Source organism: Neospora caninum, chromosome VIIa (assembly GCF_000208865.1).
Source record: "Neospora caninum Liverpool complete genome, chromosome VIIa".
Lineage (NCBI taxonomy): Eukaryota > Apicomplexa > Conoidasida > Eucoccidiorida > Sarcocystidae > Neospora > Neospora caninum.
The window spans coordinates 1,083,902-1,101,512 of NC_018393.1; the positions used below are offsets into that span (position 1 = coordinate 1,083,902).

The window sequence follows — 17,611 nt, forward strand, 5'->3', positions numbered from 1 at the left end:
GTCTCCTTTCCTTCCTTTTGTGTCTTCGCTCTCGTTCCGTGCCCAAACCACAACTCAAAGGAACTCTGTTGTCTGCATCTCATAACTGAAGTCGTATTCAGTATCCTAGGTACGCTATAGCGTCTCTGCTTATGCGACTTGAGTTGCTACACACCTTAATTCGGGTAATGCATTGATATCGTTATCGTACCAGCACTCAGCGAGTTACTGAGAGACACTCACGAGCCTAAAACCATTACTTTGTAATCTCAGTGGTTTGCGATAGAACCGCAACACAGGGATGTTTACACAGTTCACCCTTGTAAGATTTAACCCATTTCGTGATAGGCGATATATATATATATATATATATATATATATATATATATAATGGACCACCCGATCCAAAACCGTTATGCGGGTGTCCCGACTCGCATGCAGAGACAAGTTCCTAGTGCTCTCGGCAAATGCTGGATTCGGTGTTTCGGGCCCTAGGGCGAGTTCCCACGGCAACGGATCCTCGGCTGCAGCGAAATTCTTGGCCAAAGTTCCGCCTCGTTAGAGGGGAAAGTGCGTGCTTTTTCGTGTGAGAGTGTGAGAGCGTCAGTGCAGGCAGCCGCTCGAGGGAAGAGAACTGGGCCGGGACCGGAAGTCCAAGCGTGCTGGCTGTGCGGCAGCGGTTAAACTGGATATTCCGGTGTAACTCAAAAGCATCTCTGCGGGGCTCGGAGACCGAACACGAGAAAATCCTACAATCTTGCTCGAGACGCGACGTGCGCGATGTCCAAGGATCGACAGGCTGGTCTCGAGTAGGCGCCGTCGCACAACGAGCGGAGAGGAACTTGTCGAACTAGGCCCAGGCGGGGAAAAGAGGTTCACCAGACGGAATATAAACCTAAACAGACGGAGAAAAAGTGTGCGCGGAACCTAGAAACCCCAAGCAAAACCCCTTTTGTCGCCGCAGATACAGAGAAAGGAAAAGGAGAAACCTCCGCATGAGTGGCCGCACAGTTTTTGTAACGCGGAACATACCTGTACACAAATATCCTCGATATCTGTATGAATTTAGATGCAGATCTGTATAAATCTGCGTAAGGATATATTTACAGATAAAAACTGTGAAGATGAGGGTGCATCCTTCAGGCTCTAAGACAGTCGATGTGTGTTCCTTCTTTCGTCAATGGAGTCTGAGGACTGAGTTTTCTTCTCCAGAACTACGGAAAAATCAATCTTTCAGTTCTGGGACCGCCGGCGGTCGAGAGACCTGGCCGTGCGCCGTTCTCGCCGCGGTCGCGGAGTTGCGCGCGACAGCATCTTTGCTTTTCGAGCGGCGCGTTTTCTCGCAGCTTGCTCAACGGTATCTTCCACGCTGGGCTTTTCTTCTCGACCTTTCCATGAACAAGAAAAGGAAACGATTTCTTCGTGCGGAACATTTGCTTCTACGCGCGCCTCTCTGTTTTTTCCTTTCCTTCTCTCTCGGCACCCAAACGCGTATTTCCCCCGGCTGCCTCTGTGTGCATGTTTTTCGCGCGCTGTCTCCTCGTCGCCGCGGAGGCTGCGCGTTCTTTTCTTGTCTCCGGGTGGGCTTTTCTCGCACGCTTCTCTCTTCTCTCTCTTCTTCCGCTTCTCTGAACATCCTCCGCTCTCTCCTCTTGACGCCCTCGACCCTGGCTCACCCGCTCCCCGCACGAGCCCGCAAACAGCGTTCCAGGCAGCTGCGCGCGTCCCTCCGCCAGCCCCGCGTCGGCGCGGACGCATCTCCACCTTCGATCGCCGCTCCTCCTTCAGCGGCTTTTCTTCCCCTCCGTCTTCTTCCCCTCCGTCTTCTTCCCCTCCGTCTTCTTCCCCTTCGTCTTCCTCTTCTGGAGGAAATTCGCGACTCGCGTGCGGGCCGGAGAGCCTCGTCGTCTCTTTGCCTCCTTCCTCCTCTTGCTTTTCGCCTCCGGCTGGTTCGTCTTCGAGTCCGCGCCAGCTCTGCGAGAGCGCCGACAAAGCCAAGCTGGTCGAACCGAACATCCCCCGCGAGAGAACGCTTCCAGGCGACGCGGGCTTTGACGGACACCCGAGAGCGCCCGTGCTGCGCCCCCAGGCGAGAAGCAGAGAGCGTGAATAGAGGCCTTCGTTTCCGGTGAAACGACGCAAAAAAAGGGAAGCGACCTATCCCTCTCTTCTCGCTTGCCCCGTGCCCAGAGACGCCACTTTCCGTCGCGCCTGTGTCGCCTCTCAGGACAGGTACACCTCCCGCGGGTTGCCTGCGCTCTGTCCCGACCTCCTTCGCCCCGACACAGCTCCATGCCGCCCTCTCGACACAGTGCGCGAGAGCGACGCGCGGTCGCCGCCTCGTCTTCGTGCTCACTTTCTTCCCGAGACGGCGAGTACGCGCCCGATGACGCGCGTCGGCAGGCTCCGAACGCGAAGGACGTCGAAGTCCACGCTGCGGAGAAGGCGAGGCCGCCCTCGCCGCCCCTCCCCCACGCCCATGGGTCGTCGGCCTCGCCCGCGTTGGGTCCGGCTCTCCTGGCCCCCGTCAGTCCGCACAGCGTGCGTCGGGCCGGGACGAAGCGGCGCCAGCGTCGCACACCTGCGGCGAAGAACGCGTGGAGCAAAACCAAGTTCCTCCGCCAGTTCGAGGACGAGCAAAACGCGAGACGCGAAGAACGGTTCTGCTTCCCCGTACACTCCATGTGTCAGGCCGAGGGGTACAACCTCCGGGCGCTCTACGAAGCCCTCATCGCGTAAGGGCTGTCGGCGCGAAACATTCAAGTCGCGCGGTTTAGGCGAGCAGTCCGACGACAACAGAAAACCAAGAGGCGAAACTCCTCGGCGTGACTGGGGCGTCCGACAGTGTCTACACGCGCCCCGCTTGTCCCCGTCTCGAGTTGTCTCGCGTTGCCTTTTTTCTCCTCTCTCCCTCCTTGCGCGTCTTCACACGCCGTCTCAGTGCGAACGGTGCTAGACACAGAGAAGGGCCAGTGTCTGTTGTGTCGGAATCGGGTCCAACGTTTTTGGACGCGTCTCTGCAGAGAAATGAAAACACCTTCGCACACGCATCTGGAGACATATACGCCGCTGTATTCGTGTGTATAATTACACACACATTTGTGGGTACACAAACACATGTCCCCCTGTGTATTTTTATGCTCCTGTGTCTACGAAACGCTAACTTGGGAATGTCGTTTCTTTGTTTTGCACTGCTGGGCAGACGGCACTGCTACGCGCGTTTTCTTGACGACAGCGGAACAGTTTTGTATTTGGAGCTGCCGGACGACGACCTTCCTATGATCGAGGTTAAGGTGAGGACAAGCACGAGCGCGCGGGCGGATTTGCGCGGCACGTGCTTCCTCTCCCACTTTGTCTCCTCTCTGCTTTTGCCGAGAACATCTCTGGCTCTTTGTGAATCCGATCGTGCGACGCTCTCGTTCCGTCTGCAGGCATCTCTCGACCTGGCGCTTGCCGCATCTGACCACCCAAAGATCTTCTCGTCTTCTCTTTCTTCTCTTTCTTGTTTCTTTGTCTTCGCTCCTGCCCCGCTCTCCGTCTTCGTGCTTTTCGTCGTTTTCTGTCCGTTTCGGCTTCCTGCTGTTCCCTCTCTCTTCTTGCTCTTTTCTTCTGGTTGGTCCCATCTTCGCTTCTTGTTTCTCACTCTCCTCTCTCTTTTCCTTGCCCGTTTCCTCTTCTCCTTCTCCATCTTCTTCTCCCTCTTGCTCTCCCTCTCGCTCTCCCTCTTGCTCTCCTTGTTTTCTCTCTGTATACTCACTCTTGTTCTCCCTCAGGGCCTGCCGCCCCATGCACCTTTCCTCTTACTCTCTTTCTGGTTCCCTTTCTTGTTCTCTCTCTTGCTCTCCAACTTGTTCGCGCGTTTGTTCTCTTCTTGTTCTCGTTCGTGTTCGCCGCCGCGGTATCTTCCTTGTTCTCTCTGTTAATCTCCGTCTTGTTCTCTTTCCTTTTTTTTTTATTTGTCTCTTGTCCTCCCTCTTGCTCTCCCTCTTGTTCTCCCTCTTGTTCTCCGCCGTGTTCTCCCTCTTGCTCGCATCGTGGTCTTTCTCTCGTTCCCTTTTCTTTGCATGTCCTGCTCCTTCCTGTCCGTGCCTCTCCTCCAGGCGCGGAGCCAAGATCGCTACGAGACGTTCCTGCGAGTGCTGGCGCCTGGCCCCCATCGACAGTCGTGTGCTTCGTCGCCGCTTCCGCATCTGTGGGGGGTGTCTCCGGAGCGACGCAAGCCCTCGCACTTCGCCTTTGGCGGATCCGCGGACGCGCCGCCCGGTGGTGTGGACGCGCGCCCGCTGCTTTCGACCGCTGCAGGCTCCGCGCAGCCGCAGGGCGAAGAGGCGCCTGACGACACGCGCGGCGACTCCGCAGTGGGGAGACGCGGGTCGCTTTACCGGGACTACTCGGCGCCTGCGCGAGGGCACTTCTCCATGTTGCGCGGAGAGCGGGAGGAGGCTGGCGAGCCGGACGGCCAGCAGGGGCAGCGGCGAGGCGAGGAGACCGGCGCCCGAGGCCGGAGAGATCGCGACGGAAAGAGCGCCTTCGACACCTTTCACGAGAAGGCGCGGAGCCACTCGCAGTCGAGTGTCTCTTCGACCCCGTCGTGTGAGCGGAACCCGTGCGCGGGGCGATGCGAAGGGCGAGAAGGAAGCGACGGGGATGCGGAACAGTTCCTGGACGCAGCTGAGCGAGGCAGCGCGCGAACCGTCGACGACCGAGAGAGGCGCCGACGCGAACAGGAGACAGGGGACCACGACCTGTCGGACGACGAAACGACTGCGCAGTCGCGAAAACACGCGTCGATGAGGCGCCGTCGGGAAAAACACGGCGCCGTCGCGGCGTCTCTGTCCCCCACCTTCTCGCTTTCGTCAGTCGACCGAGCCGAGAGCACCGACAGCTCCCCGAGCGCGCGCGGGTTCTTTGGCCAGTTTCTGGTCGACCGCACTCGCTCCGTAGAGGCCAGACCCGCTGGGAGTGCCGCAGTCTCCAAGCTCAGTTCGTTCTCGCTCTCGGCTTGGACGCGCGCCGGCAAGGGCGGAGGCTTCAGCTTCGAGGCGAACGCGACGCGCAGAGACCGTGGCGACGAAGCAGCCGAAGAACTCGCGTACTTTCCCCTTGCTGGAGAGGAAGGGCGCGACGACAACGCGTCGCGCGTCGTCGTCCTGCAGCCGAGACGAGAAGAAAAGGACCGAGAACGCGAAGGCGAAGAGAGAGAGGGAGACCGCAGCGGATCATGCTTTGTGTTTTCGAACGGCGCCATTGTGGTGTGGGGCCGCGGCGACGTCGGTGGCTCTGAGATCAAGAGAGACATGCTCAGCAACTTGCTTTGGTTCCTGGGAAAATTCGCAAGTAAGCCGGAAGAAAGCGCCAGGGCGAATGGACAGAAAACAGGGAAGAAGAACCGCGTCGTTTGTGCGCAGGAAACAACCCAGCTCTTGCGGTTCGCCCGTGTATACAACTCGAGATCTCTGCTGGCTTCTCAAAAAATCCTTCCCTCCCTAGATGCTGCTTCGTTTGTCAGTGGGATATGTATACCTTTCTCTCTCTCGCCGAAATTATGTATATACACCAAGCAAGCGTTTCACAACGAGGAATGCAGAGTACACCTTCACTTTCGGTCGCGAACCGGGTGTCCTCCCACGCGCATTCCGTCTCAAGTGAGCTGGCTCCTTCGGCCCCTCGCGGTTCGGTGACTGCTGGACGCCCTGCCTCGTTTCCTCTCACTGAGCGTCTGGCTCTTCCGGACTGTGTGGCCTGAAACTCTCCAGCCGGATTCCTCCGCGTCGACATGACTCAGGAAGACGTGATGTTCTACTCCTACATCGACGATCTCCGGCACTGGTCGCCTTCGTCTGCGGTGAGAAGCCCCGTCAGAGTGGCGGACACCGCCTCTCCTCTCCCAGAGGCACAGAGCCGCCCGTCTTTAGCGCTTGGACAGAGAAGTGCAACTCTTTATTTGTTATTTGTTAATAAACAACAAAATTGCATTTCCTCTGGAGGACACCGGTACAGGCAGAGGGGACAGACAAGCACAGAGACACAAGTTCTCCGATGCATGTCTTGGTAGATAAACTGAGAGACCGAAGAGCCTACAGCCGTCCCGTTCTCTCTCGCTCGCCGCGTATCTGTCAAAGTATACCTGGTTGCGTGGGCGTCTGTGTGCGCATCTCTGCACTGTTCCGAGAAGATGCGTTGCTGTACCCCCCCATATATATATATGCATATATATATATATATATATATATATATATATCTGTGTGCGTGTATCTTTTCTTTACATTTGCCGCTAGGCGTGCATGCCCCGAAGTGGAGCTAGAAATGGCCTTGCGTGTCCTGATGGTTATGGGGAACGGTCCGGAGTGAGGATGAAGCGCCAGGCGACTGCTCACCTCTGTTTTCCTGTCGCGTGCCTGGTCCCTGTGCAAAGATATTTCCTCCCCCGCTTTCTCTCTGCCTCTTCAGTCGTCGTGAAAGTTTTGCAAAGGCAATGGAGGTGCTGTTGAGGAGTTTGTGGTGTTGCCGCTGTCGCAGATCCCACGGAGACGCATCAAACAAAACCGCCTCTACCTGAAGGTATGCCTGTTGGGTTTTCCTTCTGCGCTTTGTGTTTCTTGTTTCCCCTTTAATATCCCACCTCTTCACCTTCTCGTCATCCTCGTCCGCGTGTGTCCTACGTACTTTTGCCTGCTCGCTTTTTCTCGCTGCTTCTGCTGTTCGCGATTTCGAGTCTGCCTTCGTCCACGCAAAGGCGCGTTGCCGCGCGCGTTGCCCATCTTCAGCGCGTCGTTCCTGTTTCTTTCTCGTCAGTGTTCGTCGCCAGCGTGATCTTTCTGGTGCACTCCGCAAATTCGCTTGTCTCGCCCTCCTCTCTCCACCTTCGAGCCGCTCGAAGCGTCTTTGCTTTTGCTTTTCGAAGGCCAACACAGCTCTGCCGGGTATGCTCTGGGTGGCGCGGTGTCTTCTGCTCCGTCTCCCGCTTCTCCGCATCTCTTTTCCGCAAAAAAACGCACGTCCACTGTGGACCGTGTCTTCGCTGCCTAATTAACGTAACAACATAGAAGATTAAGCTGAATTACGTTCAAACTTTACACTGGATACGTTTTAATGTTTTTTTTCAGACGCGAGAGGTCTCGGAGAAGCTGGCTGCGTCCTTCGCAATCGCTCAGTCGGTTCGCCTCGACGTGTACGGTGAGTCTCGCCTCCATAGGCTCATATTCGCAGTCTCTTCTTCTCGCCGGTTCCCCTTCTCAGTTGGAAGAAATCTTCCGGTCTCTCTGGGCGTTCGTCGTCTCTCCGCGCCTCTCTGCCGTTGATTTTCTTTCCGCTGGCAAGAAGCGTCGTTCCTCGGGGACTCGCGTCCTTTTCCTCCCGACTTGTCTCTGGGAGTTTTCCCGAGGACTTACGTCGCAGGCGACACAATCGAAATGTGTCTTTCTGTGAGAAATAACGTCGGCTATTGTCACGTGTTCGCGCGAAGCTTCTCCTGAGAAAGCTTCGATCCCGGCAGGCTGCGGAAGAGAAAAAACGCTTCACGAGGCATATCCACAGAGACGCACATACGCCTTAAATAGTGCTAGTAATCCTGCAGGTATAGATACCGCGCTTAAAGTTGCCTTGTATCTTCATATGTTCGTGAAGGAGACTAACTTTCTATCGCACTCAATGGGATCAATCTTACAGGCGGCTTTCGGTTTGATGGAACTTTCACACCTAGCTACCTCCATACCAGGCAGCTGGTTCGCAACACGGCTGCGTATCGTACCTGAATACCATTTTATATCATAGCGTGCGGCGTTAACAGGGAAACCATCCAAACGCAGTGTGGCAGGGTGGGACTGGTGCATGCATGGAGAGCCATTTAAGTCCATATATACATATATATATATATAGACATGTGTAGGTGCATATATATATGTATATGTATATATATATATATGTATGTATATGTATATGTATGTATATGTATGTATATGTATGTATATGTCTCTAATCTAGGGGAGGCGGGGGAACACGCCGGTGTTCGTTTCCGTCCACTTATCATTGGCTAGTTTTTCTCACGCAATACGTTTTGCGTTCTGCTGGGTGCTATCTGTCGAGTTCGTTTTCGCGGCTTCGTTTGTTTTCGCGTGACTTCGCGTCGACGCCCGTCTTAGAGGCGGATCTCTGGGGATGTGCTTCTGGAACATTTTTCTCGTCTTTCCGCGCGGTTGTGCGGTCCCGGCGGCTCTTCTGGTTGCAGAGGCTCTAGTGAACGAGACGATTGCGCGAGTGCAGGAGGTGCCGGAGCGCATGTCCCGTTTCGGCTGCGATTTTTCCGGCGAGGAGAGTAACCACGGAGGCTGGCTCTCGCTCTTCCAAATTCGGAGTTGTCTGAAAGAGGGAGAAGAGGAACAGTGTGACGCGTACAACAAGCAGTTCGCCGACCTCTCCGTGAAAATCATCAACGTGAACATCATCGAAAGTATGCAACGCAGGGACAGTTCTCTCCTGAGCTCAACAGCATCCTTTGTCTTCATATGAGGCGGCCTGTATCTATCTATGCCTCTCTATCTCTATACAGGTGTCGCCTACGTGGGGAGGAGCTCTTAGATTTACAGATATATACACCGTTATTTCTATCTATTTCTGTGCACGTGCTTTCTTGGATGCCTTCGGTAACAACACTAACACCGTGTACAGTTATATATATAGATAGATATGTTTATCAGATGTCGCACCCCTGCAGGTTCAGCAGCCTCGTCGGGATAGGTTTGTGGGCTTGTAGGTGTATCCGAACATCCGCCACACAAGTGTGCCGCGGGAGGATCCGTCCTTCGGCTGTCCGAGCGTATCCACGCAAGACTGTCCAGCGTATTAAGTCCGTCCTCTGAGTAGAAACAACCACTGTTTACGGGTTTCTTCTCTTTCTCTTGCGCTGTGCTGAGTTCGTTTCTCATTTTTCTGTTTGCCTGTTTCCTCGGGCTCGGACTTCTTCGTGTCATCGCGTTGTGTGTCTGGTGTGTTCAAAGCGTCGTAAAGTAACGCGAGAGTCAAAGAAACGGGTTGCTCGCGTTTGAACGCGTGCCGTGGCGCCGCTGCTTGCACCTGCGAACGTTTTGAGTCGACACTCTCCGCGTTTCGGCTCCATTCGCTTGGTTGTTTTTCGTTCTCTTCCATGCAGGCTTCCTGGACGTCCCTGACTTCTTCTGGGAGGATGACAGATGGCAGTCGTTCTGGCAGCGAGTGAGGGGAAAAATAAGGGAAGGAAACGTCAGCGGCACATGCACATAGACTCCATCTATCCTTTTGCAGGTTACCATTTACGCAGAATACATCCCCACATATACGTTTAAACCGGTTAAGTTTTGCGCATTGGTTTAGACGGATCCAGGGCGACGGTGACGACGTGCATGCGGACGTATGTACAAGATGTACACATGTGTCCAGATAGTTCTCCATGTGGACACATAGAAGCAAAGTAAGGATGTCTGCGTGCACGAGTGGGTGTATGAACGAACTCATCACTTCATAGGTGGGCATCTCGTGAGAGCAGGAGTGTCCTCGATTTCCGTTGTCAATCCCGTGGGAAATGGCGGGGGGAAGGAATCTGCCAGGTAAGTTGATCCTGTTTCTAACGTTCTGTTCTGGCTGTCTGTAGGTCCACCACCACCTGGAGCTGCAAGAAAGGATTGACATTCTAAACACTCGCTACTCATGCATTCGTGAGCTCCTCAACCTAGTCCGGCGCGAACAGTCTCAGGGTAGGCGCGAATCTCCAGCCCTTTCGACTGGGATGAAAACGATTGCGGAACATCGTGCAGAAGCCCACATTTGTGCCCCACCCTGTTCCTCGTCGCGAGTTTGCAATATTAGACATGCCTACGTATGCTTCAATTTCCCTATTTATGTATAATCATGCACGTAGCTTACAGATGCGTGTATGTGTGTGCATATCCGTGCCCACAAAAACTACCGGAAACGTATACGTTACATGCATGCATGTGCAGATTCGTGTACATTAGAAAATGCATATATATATATATATATATATACATACATACATACATACATACATACGTGCAGGTGCAGGAATGTGTAAATTCACGTAGGAGACCGAGTCCCTCTGTCTGTGTAGAAGCGTAGTTAGACAGTTAGGTCGTGTCGTTGCACATTGCGCCTCGAGAGAGTCTTTCCAACGTGGTTGCGGGGAGAATCTGTCTAGAAGATGAAATTGGGCTTTTTGTTCTGATTGCCGCTCGGTTTCGTCTCCTACAGACCACGAGTTCCGCTTGACTTGGATTATCGTCCTGCTCCTCATAGCCCAGGTGAGGAAAGAGAGGCCACACAACACGACGGGGCACGTTTTTAGACGCGCCCACTTTTCTCCTGTTTCCTTCCAACTTCCCGTGCATCTGTCTGGTGACGCGTTGCGAGTCTACCGGTATGTATAGTGTTTGGATTCGGGCGGTGGGGCACGTGATGATGATTATGTTTCTCGGCGTTCTGTTGCGCTGCCTGCGTTTCTCGTTCGCTCCTTGGTCACCTGCTTGATTTCCCTGTGTCGATTGCACATGCGGCGAACCCGAGACGGAGACTCGATGGCCTGCAGCGTCCGTGCACCGCTCGATTGCCTTTCTATGCGGATGCGTGCAGGTCATTGCAGCGGCCGTGAAGTACGTCGTGTTGAACCAGTCGTGATTTCCCCCTCGCTTTTCACCTGGTAAGGGAACTGTGCAGACGTGGCCGTGAAAGCAAAGCTCCGCTTTCTTTTCAACAAAACGGCAAAACTTTCTACGGGACGTGGGGGGCTACGTCCTTTTTTCACCGGGCCCCTGCAGCGCCTGGGGGAAGGGACGCGATGGAAGAAAACGGAGCGGAAGCGACTTTTCTTTTCCTTCCGCTCCTGCAAAATAATCAATGAGCTTCAACGCTGAGCGTCATTTTCCCTTCAACCGGGTGTGCCTTGGCTGGTGGGGATAGAGCAGGGGCGAAAGGTGGGTGGTCTCCGGTCGAAATGGCCACGAAAACCAGCTGAAGCGAAAGGGCGATCAAGCAAAAGAATTGCTTTTTTGTGCGCAACATGTTGGAGATCGAGTGGCGAAAAGGACAAAGGGCGTGCATCTTTCTCTTCGTAGACTCCCCCGCGGAACCGAGAGAGGCAGGTGCTTCGCCAGGCGGGACGTGCATATAGACAGAGTGTGCGAGCGCAGACGCAGCCCAGAAGAGAAAGAGAGCAGAGCGAGAAAGAAAGAGAGCCAACCGAGAATCCAGAGAGCAACTGGGTTGTGTCCCTTGCTTTCGTTTGCACTTTCGGTCCCTCCGCTCCCAGCGGGGAAGAGAGAAAGGTGGAGACGCGACGAGCAGAGGTTCATGAGTGGAACGCGTTTTTCGAGGACCGGAAACGAATGGAAACGCAACCGAGCTTGCCTGCCTCCATACGATTTTCTTTAGTGGTCAATCTATGCATCCACACTTGTATCCATGACAGGCTATCTGTGTATCCACCCATCCACTCTTTTTCCCTATCTATCCATCTATCTATATATATGTATAGATATAAGTAGATAGAGATATACACACGGGGAAGAGTTTGTATATATATATATATATATATATGTGGGTAATGCCTGTCTTTGTGTGTGCTGCTTGTTCCGGCGATGTGGAAGGCACTTCAGTACTGGGTAAGGAAGTCTCGAGGTTTGAATTTTCTCAGAACACGTGGTTTTGCGCATAGGATTCCAGGCTCGTACAGACATATTTTTGGGGCTCATCAGTCTTTTTGTTTCTTAGCTGATCACGGTCAGTAAGACGTACCCGAGAAAAGGGTTGAGGCGATTATCGTTTTGCTGTGCAAACTTTTGTGCGTGCATATCCTCGTAACGCTGTACTGTACGTGTTTGTAGATTCGTGTAAACATGCATGTATTTACTTATCTCTTCGCGTGGGATTGTACGGCAGAAATCTTCCAGTGGCCCGCCCGCATAGTGTGGCATCATTTACTTGTTTTTCCCTTTCTTCCTCCGGGCAGCCCCTCAGTGAAAAGGAACGTTGTTTATTTCTTTTATTTGACGCGTTAAGAGAATGTTTCTCCTATGGTATGATACCTCTGGGTGTCCTCGTTTCTGTAAACGGAGTCCCCAATTGGGCCCAGGCGAGGCACGGCCGGTGTCTGCCTCGTTACGTCGCCTGTTAGACTGTCCGGAGAGACGCCCAATGTGTCAGGGAGTTCTGCCACGCATAAAAAGCGCGTTCACGCCTCAACGTATGTAAATTAGGCTCCAGAGCCTTTCAGAACGGTGCCATCGATCGCGTAGGTATTTGTACAGCATCGCACATTTTTGCCGGCTTTGTCCACTAGAGCTCCGGAGGGAGGAAGCAGAAGGCCCCGTAAAAACCCCCCCAGTCACATGGAGTGTGATACTAAGGACTGAAAAAGTCAATCATACAGAGCAGGAGCGCCCGTAATCAGGACGTGAGAAGCCAAAAATATCAGAAGGCCGATCCATCCCGCACCCCTGGCCGTGTTGACACTAGCGCTGAATGGCGGGTCGCCCACATGACCACGCGCCGCCTGAGAGAAGCCGTTGTCAGGTTGGAGGAATGCACATTTCCTTCGTCGTTCTTCTAGCGAGAGTCCACACTATGACAGACGCCTACAGAGGCGCCACGGAGATGGCCGTGGTACCAAATTCTGGGGTCCGGCACGAACGTCCCTGCCCACTATAGCAGACCAGAACGAAAATGAATGTACACTGCACACTGTTTGCGTGTTTATGGTACAGCCTCCATAGCGTTGGTGTGACTGTTCGTTATCGGAAGACAAGTATCGCGGCGTGGGGTCCTAAAATTCTTGCTACTCTCCTGACTATATTCCCTGTGTGCGAAATTTGGGTGTTGTTCCCATCTCTTGTGTTACTGGCTGCTGAACTCTGGACGGAGGAGGCCGAGAACACAGAGTATCTGCTTTTCGGCGGAGAGACGATAGAATGGCTGTCTCTGCCATATGTCTCTTGGAGCAAGTATCGGCGTTTCTTTAGGTTGAACTCCGATGACCGACACCCAACGACAGCGCGTAGCGCACGAAATCCAAGGAGGCTCTTAACCAGTGAAAACTGCAGTTAGAGCGTTTGCTTTCGAGAACCTCACTCGTTCAGTCTGTTTGGTTTCTTCCGCGTGGTGCAACGGAACACTGAAAAATAATGGCCTGCAACAGCCAGGCTCCCCTCCTTGCTTGCTGCCCCTTTATTGAAAAATCCCTCGAACACGTGCGGGGGCCCACGCCGGTAGGGCTTCGATATATCTGCCTGACGACGTTTCCTCTGAGACCGGCGGTCGGCAGGGGGAAAAGAGTCGATGTGCGCAGCTGCTAGTTTGCAGCGTCGCCTTGTCAAAGCCAGTGCTCACTGCCGCCCTTCTGGTCTTAGACAGTGCTTCACCGGGAAAAGCCTGCGGTGGAGAGAGAGCGCCCCTCGAATAGCAACGGCGAAATGACAGGAAAAAAATGGGGGAGGACGACCCTGTCAAAAATCGATTGTTACAGCAGGCTCTCGATCCCACCGTGCAAGTTGCCCTTGATTCCATCCCGCCCTCTTGTGTCACTCTTGAGGTACGCTTCACGATCACCTACGAGACAGAGCCAGGAGTTAATTTCCACGTAGGGTTCAATCTCTTGGATAAGAACTATGATGCAGGGTATGTCTCCACGTGGGACGTGCTGAAGACCGCTTCTCTGCCTGAGCAGGCACTGCCGCCCGCAATTTCTGCAAGAAGTGAAAAATCTCCACGGCCCTTACGGGCGCAGATCTCGAAAGCGGTAACCACATTCGGAAGCGGGCCGCCGACCACAAGCTTGCTCGAGGCAGCCGCCTCTTCCTCGACACGGACTGTCACTCCTGGCCGTACTCTCCCGAGCGGCGTCGCCGAGAAACCCGAGGAACTGGAGGCTCCTCGATTCCAAGTCGTCACTGCCACGAGCACTGTGTCAGTAGAAGGGGTCAGCTTCTCGTGGGCTCTTTGTCAGCAAGTTGCCAATGAGGTCATGACCGTTAGCCTAGGACGAAAGGAAGATGGAAGCTTGGAACCGGCACCGAAAGCGAGTCCTAATAGTGGGGCTTCGCAAAGAGAAGTCACAGTGCCATCCAAGAAGGGGGCAGCGAAGGGCGAATCAGGAATGAACGCCACTGCTGCGGTTGCAAAAGAGAAAGGAAAACCAAAGGGTTGCAAGGAAGTCAAAGCACTGCCAGTTTTCGAAATGCACCGTCAAGGCCAGATACGCATCGGCAGCGTTCTGCTTCTAACCGAAGGAGGATCCATAAAGTCTTGCCGGACAGTAAATCAAGTGTTCGCCACGCTTGATGGTGAGACACGTGTATATCGGTATGAAAGAAGCCTTTCTGAGTATGCATGCTTCTGTAACAAGCATAGATCTGCAAAATGCACGAACGTGTTCACGCGTACATTAAGGAGAAGCTCAATTCTCGTCGGCGCTGCGTAGATAAGACTCGGAAGAATCTACTGGCTGATCTACATGAGGGCTGTAGGCAGACTCGAGCAATCTTCAACTGTGTTGCGGTGTGCGTCTGACTGTCCGTCTAAGGAGCAACACTCTGCTTGCGTTGCCCAAAAATGTCATACACTCTTCCAAGTGGGTGCTTGACGCCTGTGTCCATCCAAGGAAGGGTGACTTCCTTTCTCCAGTTAAGTCTGATGCGCTCAGGGGTTCGGAGTTTCGAGCTCGAATTACTCTGTTCGCAAGCGCCGCTCTCCACCGCACTTCGGGAACTCGTCAACCCCGTATGCATCACTTTCCTCGGCGCCAGAAGGATCCCCGTGTTGATGCCTTCTGTTTCTGCGGATGCCGCTGAAGGGCTTTACGATGAGCGGGCTTCTTCAGAAACGGGGAGAGGCGTTGGTGCCGACACATCCGCGACAAACAGTGCCTGCAGTGACCCTCGGCTGCTATCAACGACCCGCCGCCAAAAAGCAAAACTGGCTGCACATGCAAAGACGCAGTGGTTTCCCAGCATCTCAATAACGACGCCTATCCGCCCCCTGGCTTTTTCGGGCTCTTGCGCCGATGGTGTCCAGTGTGCAGATGTTTCCTGGATCCATGACGTCGTTGTGTTCTGGGGCCCAGCAGTGGTGAACCAAATTGCCTTGCGCCGTTTCCTCGAAGACTTTGCCTTCACCGTTGAACTGCATGACCAAGACATCCTCGCCACGTCTAACATAGATAACGGAGTAGATGCGACAGACGACGTGCTGCTGAAAGGGTGTGGGGTGGCGGGGACATCCGGAAATAATGCAGGAGCGAAGCAAGGGTATGCGGCGTCTCCTGGAAGTGTCTCCGGAGGCCGCGCCCTCTCACCTACCCTTCCAAAACTAGCGTCTCTGCCAACGGGATCCCAAAGTGGATTAGCAGCAGACGCCAGCAAAGAGTCGCGCCCTGCGGGCACTGCGTCCTCTCCTCGTCACGGACCATCCCTATCGGCAAGCAGTAACCATCGTAAAAGTAGATTTCAGTCTCCCGGGCGACCGGAGCCGCCAGAGACGAAAAAGAACCGTAGACTGACGACAGAAGATGAGTTCGAGAGGGGCACGTTCGAGGCGCGGATCATCAGGCCTCATGGAGCTGCAACCTTCCGATTTCAGGAACTGTTGCGCCACGGACTCAAGCGTATTGAGCTAGCATCAGCAGTGTATCCGGTTCTAGGAACAGGGGGGGTGCCTGTACTGGAGCAGACAACGCTACTTAAAGACCAAACCGCGAGCGAGTTGCTAGCGCAACCAAATAATTATTTGACCCGATTCTTCCCTGGAAAGATGCAGCGCGTGTCGACGCGATACATGGATTACGGCACTGAACTGGCGCTGAGAGTGCGCCTCAGCGAACCTCTCCCCTCGATTGAGAAGATCCATATGCTCCAACAGGCCGGGCAAAGACTGCCGAAAGTGAGGATGAAATGTTCACTTTGTCGTTGTGCAGTCGTCCTGCAGAACCGTGAACACCGTACGTTTGAGTACACGAAAGGCGAGTGGCTGCCATATTCTGAGTACTGAGCTTCGCGATATTCTGTCCCATTTCTGGTCTCTACGGACTATACAAGCAACCGTGTACTTGCAGATAAATGCTAAAAGAGCTTGTGGCCTTAATAGTCAGTCCAGGTGGCAACGGAGCTGGTTGGCCCCGCCCGAATTAGAGGGTGGGGCCCGGCTCAACGGTTGTACGGGTCAAACGTTTCATCTTCTGTGTCGCCCCAGGGGGGTTCCATTGCACACTGTATGCGTGTGCGGCAGCGCAGGAGGAGCAGATCTTTGAAGAGCACGACGGGGAACAAGAGGCAACGCCCGGCGACAGACGTGCACTAGAGCCTGTCGAAGTTGACCCTGCTTTTCTCTACGAACCGTTTGGGTGTCTCGTTCTTTTTATCCACCCTGGGCGGAAGCCTTTGATCCAGAAACTCGTGAAGGAAGTGGACAGAAGAAACATGCAGGCGATGAACGTCGATACACGAGATGCGCTCTCCCTCGAAATTCTTCCTGTTGACGATGAGGAGAGTAGGGCTTGCGATGTCCTCACGGGATTCATTCTTTCTGATGAAAAGTAAGGGGCGACCTCAAATGATGCAAAGATTCTTTTTCAATAACGAATGAATCGCATCTGGCCTGCATGTCCTTGTCAGCAAAGAGCTTCTCGCTCTTCGGCGGTTACTTACAGGCTACGTACGCAGGCCGATCTGACTGTATGAGGATTTGACCTAGCCTTGACACACGTCCTTTGCATCGAGCAGTGATGTATGCATTGGTTCCAAATCACACACATGATGGTTAAGGTGGCCCAACGAGTCATCGATCCCCCAGCGGTGTCCTTGGGCACCGGTATATCCCGCCTCAGCGGGTGGGACTGTGCGAGAGGTACGTTTGCGCCCCTTATATTTTTCAGCCGGTTCCTGTTTGCCATTTGACGCGTGTTTCTGTAGACTGAACAAATGTGGAATGCAAGGAGATTGTCTAATTAAGCCTCGCGAATGTGTCACTTGCAGGCAGCATATCGTCGTGGTGGAAGGATTGAGAAGAGGCAGTCTTGCAGGCTTCGTGCAGTTCGTTAAGCAAGATGTGCATGCCACACCAGGATCCCACAAGTTACTTTACAACTCCCGCGCTGGGTTCTCAGAGAGGCACTACGCGATGTTCAACCTTCGCCTTCGTTGGATTGTTCTTCGGACGCCTGTGGAGTTCCTCCTGCTGTCTCTAAGCATGCTGGACGGTTCTACCACCGAATCCCGACAGCTTGCGAAAACGCTTCACCAGATAGCCGACCTGGCGCGAGCGGAACGGATTCATGATGTCAAGCTTCTCAACTCTCTGCCCTGTCCTACTGGCCTCCTCCTCCTCAGTCACGTTCACGGGAAGAACGAGGCACGCATGGTAATCTTATGTTTTTCCGTCTCCGTGCACCGCATAGATGGCGGTCTCAAACGTACTAGACAGACGGTTGACCGATGACCAGACCGCACCCGGAAAACGGGCATCGACTCATGGTCAGCAGATGTGACTCCCCACTTCAGGATATGACTGAAAGCGTCTGGTGTGGCCAATAGGAGGACATCCTACGCATTTCTGGGCTCAACAACAATACCGTTTTAGCGAGGCAAACCTTGGAACC

At 53.9% G+C, this 17,611-nt stretch overlaps 2 protein-coding genes across 2 annotated transcripts; both read left to right on the forward strand.

Annotated features, from left to right (window-relative positions):
• Positions 1-2,271: 2,271 nt before the first annotated feature.
• NCLIV_020510 (Sporulation protein RMD1, related) lies at positions 2,272-10,644 on the forward strand (the record flags this gene model as incomplete). The annotated part of the gene is made up of 11 exons (XM_003882247.1): positions 2,272-2,714; positions 3,182-3,272; positions 4,080-5,316; positions 5,736-5,824; positions 6,499-6,540; positions 7,086-7,155; positions 8,207-8,428; positions 9,128-9,189; positions 9,605-9,707; positions 10,222-10,271; positions 10,600-10,644. The coding sequence occupies 11 exons, from the start codon at positions 2,272-2,274 to the stop codon at positions 10,642-10,644; spliced, it is 2,454 nt and encodes an 817-aa protein (XP_003882296.1).
• A 2,803-nt stretch (positions 10,645-13,447) lies between these two features.
• Positions 13,448-16,553, forward strand: NCLIV_020520 (conserved hypothetical protein; the record flags this gene model as incomplete). The annotated part of the gene is made up of 3 exons (XM_003882248.1): positions 13,448-14,303; positions 15,086-15,955; positions 16,243-16,553. 3 exons carry the CDS (start codon positions 13,448-13,450, stop codon positions 16,551-16,553), a joined length of 2,037 nt encoding a protein of 678 aa, XP_003882297.1.
• Between the last annotated feature and the right edge of the window lie 1,058 nt (positions 16,554-17,611).